This window comes from Salmo trutta, chromosome 40, assembly GCF_901001165.1.
Source record: "Salmo trutta chromosome 40, fSalTru1.1, whole genome shotgun sequence".
NCBI classification, from domain to species: domain Eukaryota; kingdom Metazoa; phylum Chordata; class Actinopteri; order Salmoniformes; family Salmonidae; genus Salmo; species Salmo trutta.
In genome coordinates this window covers 22935012-22956677 of record NC_042996.1, presented here as the reverse complement: position 1 = coordinate 22956677, position 21666 = coordinate 22935012, and the positions used below count along the sequence as shown (strand labels likewise).

General features: G+C 46.8%; 1 protein-coding gene across 3 annotated transcripts in view; it reads right to left on the bottom strand.

Annotated features, from left to right (window-relative positions):
• The window catches only part of celsr1a (cadherin EGF LAG seven-pass G-type receptor 1a), a 133366-nt gene that overhangs the window by 26485 nt on the left and 85215 nt on the right, over window positions 1-21666 (bottom strand). For all 3 annotated transcript variants that reach the window (XM_029742677.1, XM_029742679.1, XM_029742678.1), the window contains 5 exons: window positions 8485-8642; window positions 6964-7127; window positions 6411-6536; window positions 1998-2164; window positions 1635-1820 (listed from right to left, as the gene is read on the bottom strand). In XM_029742677.1, the coding sequence (XP_029598537.1) occupies window positions 1635-1820; window positions 1998-2164; window positions 6411-6536; window positions 6964-7127; window positions 8485-8642 (801 nt within the window). The remainder of the gene's footprint in view (window positions 1-1634; window positions 1821-1997; window positions 2165-6410; window positions 6537-6963; window positions 7128-8484; window positions 8643-21666) is intronic.

Here is a 21666-nt window from a genome sequence, read left to right as displayed (position 1 = left end):
GACGACTGTTGACTGGCGGGCAGCTCCGACGACTGTTGACTGGCGGGCAGCTCCGACGACTGTTGACTGGCGGGCAGCTCCGACGACTGTTGACTGGCGGGCAGCTCCGACGACTGTTGACTGGCGGGCAGCTCCGACGACTGTTGACTGGCGGGCAGCTCCGACGACTGTTGACTGGCGGGCAGCTCCGACGACTGTTGACGGGCGGGCAGCTCCGACGACTGTTGACTGGCGGCAGCTCCGACGACTGTTGACTGGCGGGCAGCTCCGACGACTGTTGACTGACGGGCAGCTCCGACGACTGTTGACTGACGGGCAGCTCCGACGACTGTTGACTGGCGAGGCTGGGTTTACGCACTTGCCGTTTAGTGCGGGGAGCGGGAACAGGACGAGTCGGACTGGGTGGACGCACTTCCGGGTCCGCACGAGAGACAGGAGCTGGAAACCCAGGGCTATGGAGGCGCACAGCCGGTCTAGATCTTACCTCCTGCACAACCCGCCTTGGCTCGATGGAACTAGTAGCCCTGCATGAGCGGAGTGCTCGTACAGGGCAGACTGGGCTGTGCAGGGGCTTGATGGTAGCCGTGCGTAGAGCGGGAGTTGGGTAGCCTGGTCCTCGGAGGCGTACCGGCGACCAGATGCGCTGCGCAGGCATCCTCCTACCAGGCTGGATGCCCGCTCTAGCACGGCACCTGCGAGGGGCTGGAATAACTCGCACCGGACTGTGCGTGCGTATGGGTGAGATAGTGCGCTCCTCAACGAAACATAACGCTCTCCACCCCATACGCTCCTCCATATATCCACGGGTAGCTGGCTTCCGGCTCTTCTTACGCCTAGCCAAACTACCCGTGTGCCCCCCCCCAAAATTTTCTTGGGGGTGCCTCTCGTGCATCTCCTTCAGCGCGTCCACTCTGGCCTCGTACCACCGCCTCTCTGCCTTGGCTGCTTCTATTTCCCACTGCGGGCGGCGATACTCCCCAGCCTGATGCCAAGGTCCGGCCCCGTTCAGAACTTCCTCCCAAGTCCACTTCTCCCGCCAGTCCAACTCGAACGCCTTCTGCTCCTTCCTCTGCTGCTTGGTCCTTGAGTGGTGGGTGATTCTGTCACGGTTGTCGTCTTCGTCTTCCGACGATATAACGAAATCGTCGTCTGAAAATGTAGACCAATACGCAGCAGGTACGTGTATGCTCATTTTGACTTTTATTTAAATTATCCAAAAGAGCACTCCAAAACAACAAAACACGAAAACGAACGAACAACTAAACAGTCTGGCAAAGCCTAGGGCTGAACACAGAACAATCACCCACAAATCACAAACACAAACACACCCTCATATATGAGACTCTCAATCAAAGGCAGATAGACAACACCTGCCTTCAACTGAGAGCCCCAATCAACCAAACATAGAAACACACACACTAGATTCCACATAGAACTACCTAGACATAAACCAAAACCCGGACATACTAAATCAAACACCCTTTACACAAACACACCACCCCGAACCACATAAAACAAATACCCTCTGTCACGCCCTGACCAAACTACAAAACAATTAACCTTATATACTGGCCAGGACGTGACAGTGTGTGTTTGTGTCATGTGTCTTGGTGTGTATGCGTTCGGCTCAGTACCTCGTACAGTCCGTAGTCCAGTGACACTAGGGCCATGTACTTGATGTCCTTGCCGTCTTTGACGCTCTTCAGCTCCACAAGGACATGGTGCCACTCCCCATCGTTCACCCTGACTTGAGGGAAGCCCAGCAACGCTACCCGCTCAGATCCCAGAAACACCTCAAACCTCACGTACTGATCACTTATCTGAGGGGCGGGTGGGGGGGGAAGAGAGAGAGAGAGAGAGAGAGAGAGAGAGAGAGAGAGAGAGAGAGAGAGAGACACAATTACTACACACAGGCAGTCTACTCAACTTCGATCAACCATATAAACCAACTTACCTTCTCGCTCTGTTGTTGTTATTGTGCGGGTGCAATAACTCACCAGTAGATTGACAGTAGAGAAGTCTCCAGCGGTAGCCTGCATCAGCGTGCCAGTGCCCTGCCTCGTCCGGAACATCAGGCCCATGTACCAGGGCACAGCGATGGTGACGTCGAGGTCACTCCACGACACCAGGGCCTGGCCGTCAAAGTGCTGCGGGGACGGCATCGCTAGAGGAGGAGAATAATACAGATCAGAATCGCATAATATGTTCAATAATCACTGCTATTAAGGCAAGTCACGTGTTATACACATCACCTGCTAAGTAGGGCTGGGAATTGCCAAGGACCTCATGATGAGATATTATCATGATACTTAGGTGCCGATACCATATGTATTGTGATTCTCACGATTGTATTGTGATTTTATACTTTTATTGCGATTTGATGTTCTAAATCTATTGCTCTCTATACGTCTGCTACAGAGAGATGAGAGGACATGAGAAAATGTCTTCTGATCAGTCATGGAAATAAAAGTGCTGAAAGCACGTTGGCTCACTATTTAAAAAGAAGAGAACAAGCTATAGGATGAAAAATACCAGAGTTTTGGCGCAGGTACAATCGAATAGTGCTAGCTAACGCTATCTAGCAAACCACAAAAAACATTTGTATTTTTACACATCGATAACCTGGAGTCAAATTATCGATATAATATCGTCCAAAAACAATATCTCGATATGCATACTGTATCCATTTTTCCACCCCATCATTAATGCTTAGTATGTCAGACATACAGATTGGTTCTTGTATTTTTGTATTCTTCCAGGGAGAATAATTACAGTAACTAATCCACCCCTCCATGTCTAATTCAGCTACAAGACATCATTACTGTCAATTACCTTGTTTCATACAGGACACTAATCCTTCTTTGACAAACATGCCCACTGTATAACACATCACACTCCAGAGCACCCACTAGCCCTGCAGCCAAACAGATGCTGTAGTCAGTCAGTCAGTATAACAGTATGTCTGTCAGCATAGCCTAGGTTTCTCCCTATGAGACAACTGAAGCGCTAAGCTCTCTCGATCCCCCTCTTCTCCGCAGGGCACATATTTATACTGATGCACAGAGTACACACACACACACACCTGACAAAACACACACTCAGAAGATGCTGGGGACTAGCTCCTGAACCGCTGCCCTCTCTGTGTCTCTTTTTTCACATGATACATTGCTCATTCGCAGTGCCTGGAAAGAGTCTAAAGATTTAAACGATGCATTAAAAAACAACACCAAAGATAGTTTGGAGTTGGATTCCTTCAAGATACAGTTCATAAGACAGTGGAGAGTGGAGGACAGCCACCAGCTCACACGAAACCTTCACACTAACCTAAACACACAGGTCAACTAAACCACAACATATGTCCAACCCCGCAGAATGCGTCTGGGAAATCCTGAACTACAAATCGACTGTCTCGTCATATTTCACCTTGCTGCGCCTCTACAGTACCACTGATATGTCTATGGTGTCCTTTGCCGCTCTAAAAGCGATATGATGATATCTATGGTTCCCGTGCTGTCTGTACCCATGATATAACGTCTATGGCTTCTACTTTCGACACAGCTCATCAACAAGTAGTGGAACAGCCAAACCCTCCGTGTTACTTCTGTCCCTAAGTCCAACTACAGATACTCAATCTGCTGCCTGGCACCACTACACAGCTACCTCATCCAGCCATTCAGCCCAGACTAGGTGGAGATAGTTAATCAAATATCAATGTGTGTGTGTTTTCTAATTGTTTGGAACAGGCCCTAGAGGTTAAACCAAAGCCATCCGCTTACTGTTGTATAACTCAGTACGACTATTGCCCATAGTCATATTGTAGAATTCATTTCACTTTCAACAATATATTTGGCAAGTGTTCTGGTTCTATTGCCTTGGCCTTGGATAGTTTCCCAAATAAAGAAATTGCTTTACGACATAATGCTGACACAGGCGCACACATAGTCGCACACTACAGCTTCCCTTGATGACTTAGCGTGAGATCGCTCTGTGTGCGAGACAGGACAGGCACAGAGTGAATCACTTACATTAACCCTTTCAGAGGAACACACACACACACACACCATTTCAGCGACCCCTCTCCTGGCCTTACACAAGACCTGACCACAAAACCAGTAAACCACTGTCATACAAGCATACAGCGCTATCATTAGGCATGTTAGACACACACACACACACACACACACACACACACACACACACACACACACACACACCCCCCACCCCATCCATCCATCCCTAGTGAGGGATATGAGCAACAGAACAGTCAGGATCAAAACAGGGCAAGCTGTAACAGTGTAACCACACACTGACTATCACACATCCATCAGCACCAGAGTATATAAGACTGTTATGACTGCTACTGTATATACACTACAGGAGCTCTGTGGTCTGCACCATGTAAACCCTCTGGCTCAACAACAACGGAGCAACCACAGGGTCCACGTGTGTGTTCCCATCTCCTGATCCTGGCAATGATATGAGTCAGAGTTGGTCTTCGTCTCATTAGTGAAATAGACAACAGCTCTTCAGGCTAAGTTCTAAGTTTTACTATTATATGAACATTTAGCTGCTGCAGATCCTCAGGTCCTCTAATAGTTCTACAGCTGAACCATCGAGAGCATCCTGACCGGTTGCATCACCACCTGGTTTGGCAACTGCTCGGCATCTGACCGTAAGGCGCTACAGAGGGTAATGCAAACAGCCCAGTACATCACTGGGGCCAAGCTTCCTGACATCCAGGATCTATATACTAGGCGCTGTCAGAGGAAGGCCCAAGAAATTGTCAAGGACTCCAGTCACCCAAGTCATAGACTGTTCTCTCTGCTTCCGCACGGCAAGCGGTACAGGAGCGCCAAGTCTAGGACCAAAAAGCTCATTAACATCTTCTACCCCCAAGCCATAAGACTGCTGAACAACTAATCAAATGGCCGCCCGAACTATTTACGTTGACTCCCCCCCCCCTTTGTTTTTACACTGCTGCTATTCGCTGTTAATTATCCATGTGTAGTCACTTTACAAATGACCTCGACTATACTGTACTCCCGCACATTAAATCTGTACCGTAACCCCCTGTATATAGCCTCCACATTGACTCTGTACCGTAACCCCCTGTATATAGCCTCCACATTGACTCTGTACCTTTACCCCCTGTATATAGCCTCCACATTGACTCTGTACCTTTACCCCCTGTATATAGCCTCCACATTGACTCTGTACCGGTACCCCCTGTATATAGCCTCCACAGACTTTGTATCAGTAGCCCCTGGATATAGCCTCCACATTGACTCTGTATCAGTACCCCCTGGATATAGCCTCCACATTGGCTCTGTATCGGTACCCCCAGTATATAGCCTCCACATTGACTCTGTACCGGTACCCCCTGTATATAGTCTCCACATTGACTCTGTATCGGTAACCCCAGTATATAGCCTCCACATTGACTCTGTACCGTAACCCCCTGTATATAGCCTCCACATTGACTCTGTACCGGTACCCCCTGTATATAGTCTCCACATTGACTCTGTACCGTAACCCCCTGTATATAGCCTCCACATTGACTCTGTATCGGTACCCCCTGTATATAGTCTCCACATTGACTCTGTACCGTAACCCCCTGTATATAGCCTCCACATTGACTATGTATCGGTACCCCCTGTATAGAGCCTCGTTATTGTTATGTACATTTATTGTGTTACTTTTTGATTGATTCGATTTTTTGTAACTTTATTTAGTAAATATTTTGTCATCTCTATTTATTGAACTGCACTGTTGGTTAAGGGTTTGTAAGTAAGCATTTCACTGTAAGGTCTACACCTGTTGTATTCGGCGCATGTGACAAATAACATTTGATTTGACGTGTACGAGTCAGAAATGATCAGTCAACTCAGATTCCTGTTGGATATCTTTCCGTAGATACACTTCCTTCACACACACGCTCTCACACCCTGCTTGATCGCTATCTGAAAAGACACTTCCTTCACACACGCACTCACACCTTGCTTGATCGCTATCTGAAAATACAGCCACATTTACTCCAGCGTCCTTCCTCACTTCCTTATGCAATCAACTGTAACACAAACAAGTCCTGCTCAAACTGACGCATACAGATGTCGACCCAGATATTCAATATGAGGGACCCTCACTGTAACATGCACAGCTGCAGTCCTTACGCCATCTTGAAACACACACGTATGTAACAGTATTGCTTCCGCCTCTCTCCTCGCCCCAACCTGGACTCGAACCAGGGACCCTCTGAACACATTGACAACAGTCACTCACAAAGCACTGTTACCTATCGCTCAACCAAAATCCAACTGCTTCTAGGTCTCAGAGCAATCACTGATTGAACACTACTAGCGTGCACCGCTAACTAGTTAGCCATTTCACATCAGCTACACACACACCCTCACCTTGATCGCAGTTCTTGCCCCCGTAGCCCAGAGGACAGTCACAGCTGTAGGTGTTCCACTTGTTGACACACACTCCTCTGTTCTGACACAAATCCTTAGTACAGAAGTTCCTCTTGGCAGGACAACCTACATGGGTCATAATAGATGTCAATCGGTAGCAGTAAACAAACAACACAGTTAACCTGAGTAAAGATGAACAAAAATATATGTACAGTGAGGGAAAAAAGTATTTGATCCCCTGCTGATTTTGTACATTTGCCCACTGACAAAGAAATGATCAGTCTATAATTTTAATGGTAGGTTTATTTGAACAGTGAGAGACAGAATAACAACAAAAATATCCAGAAAAACGTATGTCAAAAATGTTATAAATTGATTTATAAAATTATAGACTTATCATATCTTTGTCAGTGGGCAAACGTACAAAATCAGCAGGGGATCAAATACTTGTTTCCCTCACTGTATCTATGAATGCATAAATGAATGAATTGTTAGATGGACGGGATGAACAAACAAACCGCCAAACAACGAGTGAACAAAAAAAGGTTGTTACCTGCGGTGGTTCCGTTGTTAGCGATGAAGCTGGCCATGTCGGTGGGTTGGCTGTCGATGCTCAGGTTCCTCATGCAGCCCACAAAGTCTCTGTTCCTCACAGGGAAGTCCTCGGGCAGGTTGGGAACACCACCCAGCAGCAGCGGTCCTGTCAGGTCCAATGATCTGCAGGGGGAGAGTACAGGAAACTGGGTCAGAACGGAGCCAAAATGGCACTTGTAGCTCAGAGTTCATCTAATGGTTCTGGATCCAAAATGGTGCCCCAGTCCCCATAGGAATAGGAACAAAAGTTGCACCAACAAAGTGAACAAAGTGCCAACTGATGGTTAATGGACTTAAGTGAAAATGAAAGTCACACTCTATATTGAACTCCCCTTCTTTCAAATGAATGTAACTACAGGACCAACGTTTCAATACACAGTGCCTGTGACAGACACCAAAGTGTTCCCCAAAGGTTCTTAAGTTTTCTAAAGGGGACTACAGGGTACTCCAGGGTACTGGTGGTGTGAGTAGTATGGTTACCCTGCAAAAGGTTATTTGTCACATGCCTTGTTGACTGAAAGGACACAGCCACTGTAACCCAGCTAGCTAGCTTGATTCATTCCTCATCCTCTAAACACTACAACAGCCCAGAAGACTTAGCAGGCAGCAAAGATGCAGGCTTACACACAAGCCTCTAAACTTATAAACATCAAACGCCAGGGTTTAATGTGAATTATTGTGGCGCAATACCAAAGCATAACATTGAAAAAAAATGATCCATTTCAATACGGCAAAAGTGCAACGTCATATGGTCTAAAAATGCCACATGAACTTGTGTGGTGTCCCTCAAAGTATGTGTTGAACGAGTGTCACACAAAGTATGTGTTGAACGAGTGTCTCACACACAATTGTTGCCTCTCACTTCAGGGGAAGCAGCTAGGGTGCGGTCTGACCGACAGACAGGTAAAAAGATAGGTGTGTGTGCGTGCGTCGTAACTTTCACTCCTTTTCGTCAAAGATCGAACCTAAAAGCCCGGGTGTCGACCTCAGAGTCAAACGGAGCCACATTGTTTACTGTAGAAGAGCTCTGAGCCTATCATATTGGAGCGACCGGTTCTGAAAGAATGCAGCCTCATTACCTCGTTCCTTTGATGTGTTTTTCTTCTTTTCCTAAATGTGTTCTAGCTTGCTGCCTTGCCTAATGTCCCTAATTTGAAAAGGATCTTGGTTTCAGATACAGAAACAATTAGTTGCAGTAGTAAACGTCTGAAAGATAGAATTGTAAAGGTTAAGCCATGTTAGGCTGTGTAAGAGGCTCAGAGAGATTTGTCTGAAAATTGAGAGCATGTCAATCCTGAGAGATTAAGAGAGTGAAAGGCAAGGTAATCTGGTGTAATGAAGGTGACTGAAAATCAGTCCTGCAGTTACAACACTGACTCCTATTAGCCTAACACATATTAGTCTCACTAAAGGTAGTGGAAAGAACCTGAAGACAGAGGGGGAGGGAGAGAGGGAGACAGAGAGAGAGAGAGACACTCACTTTTTCTGTCCGGTCTGGGTGCCCTGGGCAGCACAGGAGTAATTGTTGATCTGGTTGCCAAAGCGAACTGCCATGGCGATGTCACAGTCGTCCACAGCAACCACAGCCACCTTCTCACCCGAGGGTCCATGGGGGATCCCCAGACGACCAATGTTGGGCTGGAACACAGAGGTCATAGGTCACATGATTATTACAGGAAGTAAAAACAACATACATCATTAATGGAGGAATGAAGAAGTTGCCCTTCTTTTAAAATATTTTTTTTACTCATTCTTTACTGTTTTGGAAACAGTTTGCATTCTAAAGATTGCATGAAACTTAAACAGTAAAAAGCTATTAGGTTAACTAGGTCATAACAGACACTGATTAGAGCAATTCTCCTGATCAAGGGCTCTGGCCTATGAATGTTGATCTGAGAGAAATTAAGATCAGTTTAGAAAATCTGATTAAACTCATTGGGTTTAATCGCAGTGTAAAAGCTCATTTGCTGAAATATTTCCCCTAACAATAGCCAAGCAGTGGTCTTGTGTGAAAAGACCAGTATTTTCTCACAGTGTATTTACTCCACAGCTTGGCCTGAGACCACAGATTAGTTGATTACCTATCTCTCGCTCTCCCTGGAAAACAGTAAAGAGGTAAAGGAAAAGGGAAAGGGGGGGATACCTAGTCAGTTGTACAACTGAATGCCTTCAACTGAAATGTGTCTTCCGCATTTAACCCAACCCCTCTGAATCAGAGAGGTGCGGGGGGCTGCCATAATCAACATCCACGTCTTCGGTCTACCCGTACAATAACTGCAGTACAGGTCACAACTCATATGAACAGTAAAGAACTTGCCCCTACAATAACTAAACTACAGATCATAATGCAGATGACCACAGAGTTTACAGAAGATAGGAAGGGTTTTAATCCTGGGTGCCTAAAGGCTGGGCTAGAAGAAAGGGAGGGAATGAGAGGGAGGGAATGAGAGGGAGGGAATGAGAGGGAGGGAATGAGAGGGGGAGAATGAGAGGGAGGGAATGAGAGGGAGGGAATGAGAGGGAGGGAATGAGAGGGAGGGAATGAGAGGGAGGGAATGAGAGGGAGGGAATGAGAGGGAGGGAATGAGAGGGAGGGAATGAGAGGGGGAGAATGAGAGGGAGGGAATGAGAGGGAGGGAATGAGAGGGAGGGAATGAGAGGGGAGAATGAGAGGGAGGGAATGAGAGGGAGGGAATGAGAGGGAGGGAATGAGAGGGAGGGAATGAGAGGGAGGGAATGAGAGGGAGGGAATGAGAGGGGGAGAATGAGAGGGAGGGAATGAGAGGGGGAGAATGAGAGGGAGGGAATGAGAGGGGGAGAATGAGAGGGAGGGAATGAGAGGGGGAGAATGAGAGGGAGGGAATGAGAGGGAGGGAATGAGAGGGAGGGAATGAGAGGGAGGGAATGAGAGGGAGGGAATGAGAGGGAGAGAATGAGAGGGAGAGAATGAGAGGGGGAGAATGAGAGGGAGGGAATGAGAGGGAGGGAATGAGAGGGAGGGAATGAGAGGGGGGGAATGAGAGGGAGGGAATGAGAGGGAGGGAATGAGAGGGGGAGAATGAGAGGGAGGGAATGAGAGGGAGGGAATGAGAGGGAGGGAATGAGAGGGGGAGAATGAGAGGGAGGGAATGAGAGGGAGGGAATGAGAGGGAGGGAATGAGAGGGAGGGAATGAGAGGGGGAGAATGAGAGGGAGGGAATGAGAGGGAGGGAATGAGAGGGAGGGAATGAGAGGGGGAGAATGAGAGGGAGGGAATGAGAGGGGGAGAATGAGAGGGAGGGAATGAGAGGGAGGGAATGAGAGGGAGGGAATGAGAGGGAGGGAATGAGAGGGGGAGAATGAGAGGGAGAGAATGAGAGGGAGAGAATGAGAGGGAGGGAATGAGAGGGAGGGAATGAGAGGGAGGGAATGAGAGGGAGGGAATGAGAGGGAGGGAATGAGAGGGGGGGAATGAGAGGGGGGGAATGAGAGGGGGAGAATGAGAGGGAGGGAATGAGAGGGGGGGAATGAGAGGGGGGGAATGAGAGGGGGAGAATGAGAGGGAGGGAATGAGAGGGGGAGAATGAGAGGGAGAGAATGAGAGGGAGAGAATGAGAGGGAGGGAATGAGAGGGAGGGAATGAGAGGGAGGGAATGAGAGGGAGGGAATGAGAGGGAGGGAATGAGAGGGAGGGAATGAGAGGGAGGGAATGAGAGGGGGAGAATGAGAGGGGGAGAATGAGAGGGAGGGAATGAGAGGGAGGGAATGAGAGGGAGGGAATGAGAGGGAGAGAATGAGAGGGAGAGAATGAGAGGGGGAGAATGAGAGGGAGGGAATGAGAGGGAGGGAATGAGAGGGAGGGAATGAGAGGGAGGGAATGAGAGGGAGGGAATGAGAGGGGGAGAATGAGAGGGAGAGAATGAGAGGGAGGGAATGAGAGGGAGGGAATGAGAGGGAGGGAATGAGAGGGAGGGAATGAGAGGGAGAGAATGAGAGGGGGAGAATGAGAGGGGGAGAATGAGAGGGGGGAGAATGAAAGGGAGAGAATGAGAGGGGGATAAAGAGAGGGGGAGAATGAGAGGGAGGGAATGAGAGGGGGAGAATGAGAGAGAAAGAAAAAGAGAGAGGGGTTGGCAGAGTGTTTATCATATACAGTTTATCAGTGACAAATAACATTAAAGCAACAGGACACTATGGTAGGGCAGACAGACTGGGAGGAAAGAAATACAGAAACAGAGAGGGAGACAATAGTTAAAAATAGAAAGAAGTGGAAAGAGAAAAATAATGAGAGAAAAACAAGAGAAAGTGTGAGCGAAACAGAGAGCGAGCTCCATTTTAGGTCAGAGCGGTCCCAGGGTGGCACATTTACCAGGACACAATAACCTCTATCACTACCCCACCTTCAAAACACGTGAACATTTTCCACATAAAGACCTATCTAAACTGCAGTGTGCTGCTGACCTCGTTACACTCTCTCCCTACGTATTTCTCTAGCAGTCGCTCTCTCTTTATCTGTCCCTGTTTTTCTCCCTCTCTTTCTCTCTCTCTCTCTCTCACACACACACAAACACACACACACACACGCAGGGTTTAACAGGGATGGTGTGTGTCTAGCAGTGAGGGTATTTGATCCCTTTCCTGTGGAAGTGTGACAATGGGGAGGATGGGCTGTTGAAAGGCAGGCAGAAGTGATCCAGGAGCAGGAGCAGATCCAGGAGCAGGAGCAGGTGCAGGAGCAGGTCCAGGAGCAGGTCCAGGAGCAGGTCCAGGTCCAGGAGCAGATCCAGGAGCAGGAGCAGAAGCAGGTCCAGGAGCAGGTCCAGGAGCAGGAGCAGGTCCAGGAGCAGGAGCAGAAGCAGGTCCAGGAGCAGGTCCAGGAGCAGGAGCAGAAGCAGGTCCAGGAGCAGGTCCAGGAGCAGGAGCAGGAGCAGGAGCAGGTCCAGGCCATCGTGGGATAGCTCTCAGACAACACACAACTGTGTCTGACTGTCTACAAATTCATGAAGAGCAGCTTTTCAAAGTACAAAAGCTTAATAAAGTGTAATTCACACAGGCCTGGTCTGAGGACATCAGTCATTTTAGATACTTTTCTTTGCAGTGTAACCTCAATTGAAACTCTTAGATATTCTCTGGCTCATAGAAGGAGAGAGAAAGGGAACAGAGACAGAGAATATATGTAAATTCTAAGTATTCTATCTGTAATGTCTTTTTCCTTATGGGAGGGAACCTAGTGAGACTAGCTGTCACCATTAGCGTCGGCTAATGGGGATCCTAATAAATATGTATAAAAGAGAGAGCGAGAGTAAAGAGAGTGATAAGCGGAGAGATAGAGAGCAAGAGAGAGAAAATGAGAGAGAGTGAGAGAGGTAGGAAGTACAGAGGGTGAAAGCATTGAGCTTTTAAGTAGAGGTAGCGAGCTCAGCGGGCGGCGGGCGTTTCTGGTGGTTGAGCCAACTTCTCTTGGTACCACGTACAGCTCAGTACCACACAATACCTTGGTCTGCACACACACTGGGTCAACCTGTAGAGAGTCATAACTCTGGCTGGCCAGGCCTGATTTAAGAGCTGGCTGGCTATGCCCTGAACGCACCAGTAGAACTCGTTTGATTTACTAGAAGAGCTGGAATAGAGAGCTAAGCACTACGGCTCTCTGTCTAATCTCTTTATCAGAGAGCAGATAGAGGGAAAGTAGTAGCAAGTACACCGTTACTGCCAAATGTGCACATATACACATGAACGCAAGCAAGCACGCATTCACACACACACGTTCACGCACACACAGAAATAATGACTTCCTTGCATTGCCACATAACCATGAGAAAAGATCGCTATTCGATAAGAAACAGTTGCCAGAGTTACATGCCGGTCATTCCTCCATGTCTCAACATCAAGGAAGGTCTGTGCTAAATGAATGAGTGTAAGTGAAGGAGAGAACGTGAATGGATAATGAACATAACCCTGTTAGCTGTGTAGGTGAAGTGTCTGCTGAATGACCATAGAAGTCTAGTGGATGTTGTAGTAGATGTAGCAAGCTCCCCATTGACAGGCCAGGCCAGCAGATCAATGGTTCTCAGGGTGTAGTGTCAATGGTCTACAGTATTGGCCTCCTAAGCAGACACTCTCGCACTCTGTTATGTCCCAATTGGCACCCTATTTCAAGAACTACTTTCAACCAATGTAGGGCTCTGGTTAAAAGTAGTGCAGTGCACTACATAGGGAATAGTGTGCCATTTGGGATGCAAGTCTCTCACTGTCACACGCAATCACTCTCATGCTTGGCAGAAGACCTTCTCACACTCTCCGTGTCAGCCTAGTGGCACTGTATGATTAATCAGACGAGGGGTGAAGCCACTCCCTTGGCACGCGGAGCGGCACATCAATAGTGACGCACACACACAGTCACTCACTGAAACCCCACTCTATATTTGTCTTGGCACACCAGGCCTCTCTTTATGCATTGGCAGCAACACACAGCGGCAGTGGATTTAAAAAGAGTTCAATGTGTGTGTTTATGCCCAGGGGGACCGGGAGGGCTGTGTTTGGGCAGGTACAATACGATATCCTCTTTACAGTTACCTTCAGAACAGAAACACAAATACTTAATTGAGGTGCATCCTTGAGATGTTTCTACAACTTGATTGGAGTCCACCTGTGGTAAATTCTATTGATTGGACATGATTTGGAAAGGCACACACCTGTCTATATAAGGTCCCACAGTTGACAGTGCATGTCAGAGCAAAAACCAAGCCATGAGGTCGAAGGAATTGTCCGTAGAGCTCTGAGACAGGATTGTGTCGAGGCACAGATCTGGGGAAGGGTACCAAAAAATGTCTGCAGCATTGAAGGTACCCAAGAACACAGTGGCCTCCATCATTCTTAAATGGAAGAAGTTTGGAACCACCAAGACTCTTCCTAGAGCTGGCCGCCCGGCCAAACTGAGCAATCGGGGGAGGGCCTTGGTCACTCTGACAGAGCTCCAGAGTTCCTCTGTGGAGATGAGAGAACCTTCCAGACGGACAATTATCTCTGCAGCACTCCACCAAGCAGGCCTTTATGGTAGAGTGGCCAGACGGAAGCCACTGCTCAGTAAAAGCCACATGACAGCCCGCTTGGAGTTTGCCAAATTGCACCTAAAGGACTCTCAGACCATGAGGAACAAGATTCTCTGTTCTGATGAAACCAAGACTGAACTCTTTGGCCTAAATGCCAAGCGTCACGTCTGGAGGAAACCAGGCACCACTCATCCCCTTGCCAATACCATCCCTACGGTGAAGCACGGTGGTGGCAGCATTATGCTGTGGGGATGTTTTTCAGCGGCAGGGACTAGGAGACAAGTCAGGATCGAGGGAAAGATGAACGGAGAAAAGTACAGAGAGATCCTTGATGAAACCTGCTCCAGAGCGCTCAGGACCTCAGACTGGGGCAAAGGTTCACCTTCCAACAGGACTACGACCCTAAGCACATAGCCAAGAAAACACAGGAGTGGCTTTGGGAGAAGTCTCTGAATGTCCTTGAGTGGCCCGGCCAGAGCCTGGAACCCGATCGAACATCTCTGGAGAGACCTGAAAACAGCTGTGCAGCGACGCTCCCCATCCAACCTGACAGAGCTTGAGAGGATGTGCAGAGAAGAATGGGAAAAACTTCCCAAATACAGGTGGGTCTGAATACCTACGAAAATGTGATATTTCAGTTTTTTTATAAATGAGCAAACATAGATATTTTTTAGGGGGCATTACGGCCACACAAGGGGGATGCCCCCGGGAAATTCGAGGCCTAGTGAGAATATTATAAAGTGCTTGCCAAATTGTGAATGATAGACTGATGAAGTGCGTGCAGCCTGCACAAGAAACAAAGCAGAACTCATGCCTTTCATGAGACTTTTTCCCCAATCATCATTAGAGTCGCATCATGCAGCCTTAGAATGTATTAAAAATCAAGACATATAGCCCAACGTTTGTATCACAACTAAAGTTGAATAAATCACTCTAAATGAAGCATATAGAAGGACCTGTTTCTTTGTTAACCGCTAAACACAGAATAGCTGCATATGCGCACTCCCTCTGAAATAATATGGAGAAAATGTCCTTTCAATTTTATTCAGCTATGTTCCATAGTATCGTAATACTATAAAATAATGCCACGGAATTCTAATAAAATCTTGTCTTCTAAATTAATTAGTGTAGCCCACAGCCATATGGCATAGCCAGATCAGGACCTAACATAAGGACAACTCAGAATATCCTATTCTGTTCTTCTGAAATAAGCTACATTTTCTTCATATCACGTTTCAATAGACCTGTTTAAAATAAATCCTAGATTTATTACGATTGTTTTGGGTATATTAAATGGATTTATTAGAATTAAAAAAAAATGGATGTTGCAAAGTTCGGCATCAGTGACTTGTGAGCTATGCGTGGAAACCAGGAGATGCTAAATGTATTTATGTTAATTGACGGTGGCAATTACTGTGAGACCAGCAGTTATTTGCTTGAGATTCACCGACTGACTAAATGTCATGACCACCACAGCCCTACCCAGGACGTTATATAATTAAACAATAAGGCCCGAGGAGGTGTGGTATATGGCCAATATACCACGACTAATGGCTGTTCTAATGCACAACACAACACAGAGTGCCTGGATACAGCCGTCAGCCGTGGTATATTGGCCATATAGCACAAACCCCTGAGGTGCCTTATTGCTATTATAAACTGGTTACCAACATAAATAGAGCAGTAAATATGTAATTTTGCATCATACCAGGGATTTGTCTGCCATTGAAATTAGGGATGTACTGATATGACATTTTTGGCCGATACCGATATCCGATATAAAAAATGTTAGCGGCCTTTTAAGCATTCTAGTAAAGTTAAATAGTTAACACACACACACACACACACACACACACACACACACACACACACACACACACTGACCAAAAATATATTTTGTTGGCATTTACAAATGTCCCAGTAAAACATAATCAAATCTATTTCTTTCACTTACTTGCTGTGCTGTTTCGTTGTTCATTTGTTCAGTCGTTTCATTCTCAACCAGGATTTCATCATACAGGTCAAGCAGGGAAGTTTCAGCTCTGTCTGTCCATGACCTCTTCAGTTGTGGGTCCGCTTCCTCTGTGCTCACTGTCACTGTGTCTGTTTCCATCCTGTCCAGCTGTGTCTGTAACATTTCACGTAAACCCTGTTTCTTGTCTCCATCGAAGTAGCGGTCTTTTTACCTAGCATCGAGCATGGTGGTGACACAGTAAAGAGGCTCAAAGAGAATGCCACCGAATCGCTTGTTCACAGCCTCTAGTATAGAGTACTTTTGCAAGTTTTAACACCACGGTCTGTGTCGGCAGTTATGTTGAGCAGGTGTTTCAATGCCATGACAGAGGGTGTCTGCAGACGCAGTTGATGAGCTTATTTCTCCAGTCAGTTGTTCGAATGGAGCTAGGAGTGTGTTCATGTTTCCAAGTTTCAAACATGTTCTCAAATGCCATTGAAATGACAGGAGCGGTATGAGAACCAGCACATTCTTGAGCATGCAATACGGCTTTCCTCAGTACGAAATCCTTATCGACCCACTGTGCTGTCAGACTCAGCATGCTCATGGGGCTGACAACGCTGGTCCAAATGTCAGTTGTTAAGCAAATAGCAGTGACGCCCATAGCAAGTAGCTCATGGATGTGCGTTGTAACAATACTGTGTAACTCCGGTAGGGCAACATCTGAAAAATAGCGCCTACTTGGTAGTGTGTACCGGGGCTCGAGGTGCTCGACCAGTTGGCGAAAGCCAATATCATCCACGACTGAGAACGGTTAATTGTCAAGGGCAATGAATTCCATTATCTTGGCTTTAATAAATTTCACCCTTGAGTTGCCTGGCTGAAATGTTTTTACTCTTTCAAATGACTGCTTGACTTGTTGACTGCCTGATCCACACAGCAGACATTGTGGGCTAGATTAGGAATGCTGTGCTGCATGTGTAGCGATATATTTTTCGTCGCGTCATTATGTCATTTACCTACGTTGTACTGGTATGCACGTCAGCTTTGACATCAGTTTTGCACATCAGCGTTAAACTAGACATTGGGCCGATGTTGGCATTTTTAGCTAATTTCGTCCGATTCCGATATGCTTACCGATATATCGTGCATCCCTGATTGAAATCCTTGTGTGGGCCGGATAAGAGGTTTTTTTTCTGGCCGCACAAGTACTCCCCCCAAAAATATATATCTAATAATAATAATAAAAGCAATTCTAAAATTCAGCCATGCCGACAGGCCGACCACGTATGGTGAAATCAGAGGTGATATATGTATTGCAGCAGGTGATAGACATTATGCAGGTATGCAACTTATAATGAGAACACACCTCTGTCTCTGGCACAGTGCCAATCTCCCCCGGGACCTGGCAGGTGCCTACCTGTACCTGGGTGCCCATGGTAACCTCAGACATCCCTCTTTCCTGTCTAGTACCCTTAAAGGGGCAATCTTCTGTTCAAACAATAACAACGCTGTCACCCCGTCACTGATATGGTAAATAGCTGAGGGTTGGGGCTGGAGAAATGTTACCAATCTCAAATGCAGATTGACACTTTAAATGCCTATGATGGTTTTTCACCTCTGAATCACTTTGTTGAGTTAGCCAATGTGAGTGGTGGTGACAGCAGGCTATACTGTATTACCACACCAGACGTTCTTCAACAGAAGCTAGTAGTTAGTAAAACCACACAGAGTGGAGGATATGTAGTCAGTGTGACTCAGTTGTTCGTTGTGTTCCCCTATGTCCTCAGCCATGCAGGGCTGGTAATGCAGCTGTTTTATCACTAGAGTGTGTATATTGCATGGTATGTTCTAAAGAGAGTGGGAAAAATAGAGAGATAGAGAAAAGAGAGAGATGGAGAGAGAGAGAAAAGAGAGGAACAGGTCCAGATGGGGGTCTGCAGCAGCTGTGCTCCAAACTCACACATACTGAAATCCCACTACATACTCGGAGGTCCAGGATAGGGGTCCGATATGAGTCTGACGTATGAGCTGGGGATAAAATGACAATTTACCCAGCTGTCTTCTGCTCACAAGTGTCTCCAACATATATATACACACACACACACACACACACACACACACACACACACACACACAAATACTGTATACACACGGTATACACACACACACTTCCCCAATACAGCTCCAATAAATACATACAGTAGACATTTGACTAATTCCTGTGTGAAATAATGTCGCCCTTTGTATGGAATGGGGCTTTCAGTGACACTAACTGTTATTCAGCAGTTAGATCGGTATGTATGGGAGAAATGTATCGACTTACACCAGAGTTCTCAACAGAAATATAGGCCTACGCCCTATGCAGTTTCAAGAGAGTTTCTGATACCCTGACTAAAAGTGGACTTGGCTCACACAGGGCCCCCTTTCCCTCTCTCTCTTTCTTTCTCTGGGGCGTTGACAATTCTGCCGTTCATCTCCTAGCTCGTAACCTAGCTGGTGCCATAGCAACGCACTGGATCCATACGGCAATCAAATTTATTTGTCACATACACATGGTTAGCAGATGTTAATGTGAGTGTAGCGAAATGCTTGTGCTTCTAGTTCCGACGATGCAGTAATATCTAACAAGTAATCTAACCTAGCAATTTCACAACTACCTTATACACACACAAGTGTAAAGGAATGAATAAGAATATGTACATAAAAATATATGAATGAGAGATGCCCGAACGGCATAGGCAAGATGCAGTAGATGGTATAAAGTACAGTATATACATATGAGATGAGTAATGTAGGATATGTAAACATTATATAAAGTGGCATTGTTTAAAATGGCTAGTGATACATTACATCAAGATGGCAAGATGCAGTAGATGGTATAGAGTACAGTATATACATATGAGATGAGTAATGTAGGTTATGAAAACATTATATAAAGTGGCATTGTTTAAAGTGACTAGTGATACATTTAATTACATCAAGATGGCAAGATGCAGTAGATGGTATAGAGTACAATATATACATATGAGATGAGTAATGTAGGGTATGTAAGCATTATATAAAGTGGCTAGTGATAGATTGATTACATCAATTTTTCCATTATTAAAGTGGCTAGAGTTGAGTCAGTATGTTGGCAGCAGCCACACAATGTTAGTGATGGCTGTTTAACAGTCTGATGGCCTTGAGATAGAAGCTGTTTTTTCAGTCTCTCGGTCCCTTGCTTTGATGCACTGACCTCGCATTCTGGATGATAGCGGGGTGAACAGGCAGTGGCTCGGGTGGTTGTTGTCCTTGATGATCTTTTTGGCCTTCCTGTGACATCAGCTGGTGTAGGTGTCCTGGAGGGCAGGTAGTTTGCACCCGGTGATGCGTTGTGCAGACCTCACTACCCTCTGGAGAGCCTTACGGTTATGGGTGGAGCAGCTGCCGTACCAGGTGGTGATACAGCCCGACAGGATGCTCTCGATTGTGCATCTGTAAAAGTTTGTGAGTGTTTTTGGTGACAAGCCGAATCTCTTCAGCCTCCTGAGGTTGAAGAGGCGCTGCTGCGCCTTCTTCGCCACGCTGTCTGTGTGGGTGGACCATTTCAGTTTGTCCGTGATGTATACGCTGAGGAACTTAAAACATTCCACCCTCTCCACTACTGTCCCGTCAATGTAGATCGGGAAGCAGCAGAGGGAGCAGCCCCCTAAGTCCACGATCATCTCCTTTGTTTTGTTGACATTGAGTGGTGAGGTTATTTTCCAGACACCACACTCCGAGGGCCCTCACCACCTCCCTGTAGGCCGTCTCGTCGTTGTTGGTAATCAAGCCTACCACTGTAGTGTCGTCTGCAAACTTGATGATTGAGTTGGAGAAGTGCATGGCCACGCAGTCGTGGGTGAACAGGGAGTACAGGAGAGGCGATTGCGATTGCGTCGTCTGTGGACCTATTGGGGCGGTAAGCAAATTGGAGTGATGTGATGGTCCTTGACTAGACTCTCAAAGCACTTCATGATGACGGAAGTGAGTGCTATAGGGCGGTAGTCATTTAGCTCAGTTACCTTAGCTTTCTTGGGAACAGGAATGATGGTGGCCCTCTTGAAGCATGTGGGAACATCAGACTGGGATAAGGATTGATTGAATATGTCTGTAAACACACCAGCCAGCTGGTCTGCGCATGCTCTGAGGACGCGGCCGGGGATGCCGTCTGGGCCTGCAGCCTTGCGAGGGTTAACACGTTTAAATGTTTTACTCACATCGGCTGCAGTGAAGGAGAGCCTTCAGGTTTTGGTAGCGGGCCGTGTCAGTGGCACTGTATTGTCCTCAAAGCGAGCAAAAAAATGGTTTAGTCTGTCTGGGAGCAAGGCATCGTGATCCGCGACGGGGCTGGTTATTATTTTTTAGTCCGTGATTGACTGTAGACCCTGCCACATACCTCTCGTGTCTGAGCCGTTGAATTGCGACTCCACTTTGTCTCTATACTGACGCTTAGCTTGTTTGATTGCCTTGCGGAGGGAATAGCTACACTGTTTGTATTCGGTCATGTTTCTGGTCACCTTGCCCTGATTAAAAGCAGTGGTTCGCGCTTTCAGTTTTGCGCGAATGCTGCTATCAATCCACGGTTTCTGGTTGGGGAATGTTTTAATAGACGCTGTGGGTACAACATCACCGATGCATTTGCTAATAAACTCGTTCACCGAATCAGCGTATTCGTCAATGTTGTTGTTCGACGTTATGCGGAACATGTCCCAGTCCACGTGATCGAAGCAATCTTGAAGCATGGAATCCGATTGGTCGGACCAGCGTTGAACAGACCTGAGCGCGGGTGCTTCCTGTTTTAGTTTCTGTCTATAGGCTGGAAGCAACAAAATGGAGTCGTGGTCAGCTTTTCCGAAGGGAGGGCCTTATATGCATCGCGGAAGTTAGAATAACAATGATCCAGGGTTTTACCAGCCCTGGTAGCACAATCGATATACTGATAAAATTTAAGGAGCCTTGTTTTCAGATTAGCCTTGTTAAAATCCCCAGCTACAATAAATGCAGCCTCAGGATATGTGGTTTCCAGTTTGCATAGAGTCGAATGAAGTTCTTTCGGGGCTGTCAAAGTTTCTGCTTGGGGGGGAATATACACGACTGTGATTATGATCGAAGAGAATTCTCTTGGTAGATAATGTGGTCGGCATTTAATTGTGAGGAATTCTAAGTCAGGTGAACAGAAGGACTTGAGTTCTTGTATGTTGTTATGATCACACCACGTCTCGTTAATCATAAGGCATACACCCCCGCCCTTCTTCTTACCAGAGAGATGCTTGTTTCTGTCGGCGCAATGCGTGAAGAAACCAGGTGGCTGTACCGACTTAGATAGCGTGTCTCGAGTGAGCCATGCTTCCGTGAAACAAAGAACGTTACAGTCTCTGATGTCTCTCTGGAAGGCAGCTCTTGCTCGGATTTCGTCTATCTTGTTGTCAAGAGACTGGACACTGGCGAGTAGTATGCTTGGGAGCAGTGCGCGATGTGCCCAACAAAGAGGAAAAGGTCTGAGAACACAAGCAACAAGTAACAGACAGACAGACAGACAGACAGACAGACAGACAGACAGACAGACAGACAGACAGACAGACAGACAGACAGACAGACAGACAGACAGACGGATGTGTACACACACACACTCTCTCTTCTCACCGCCTCTTTG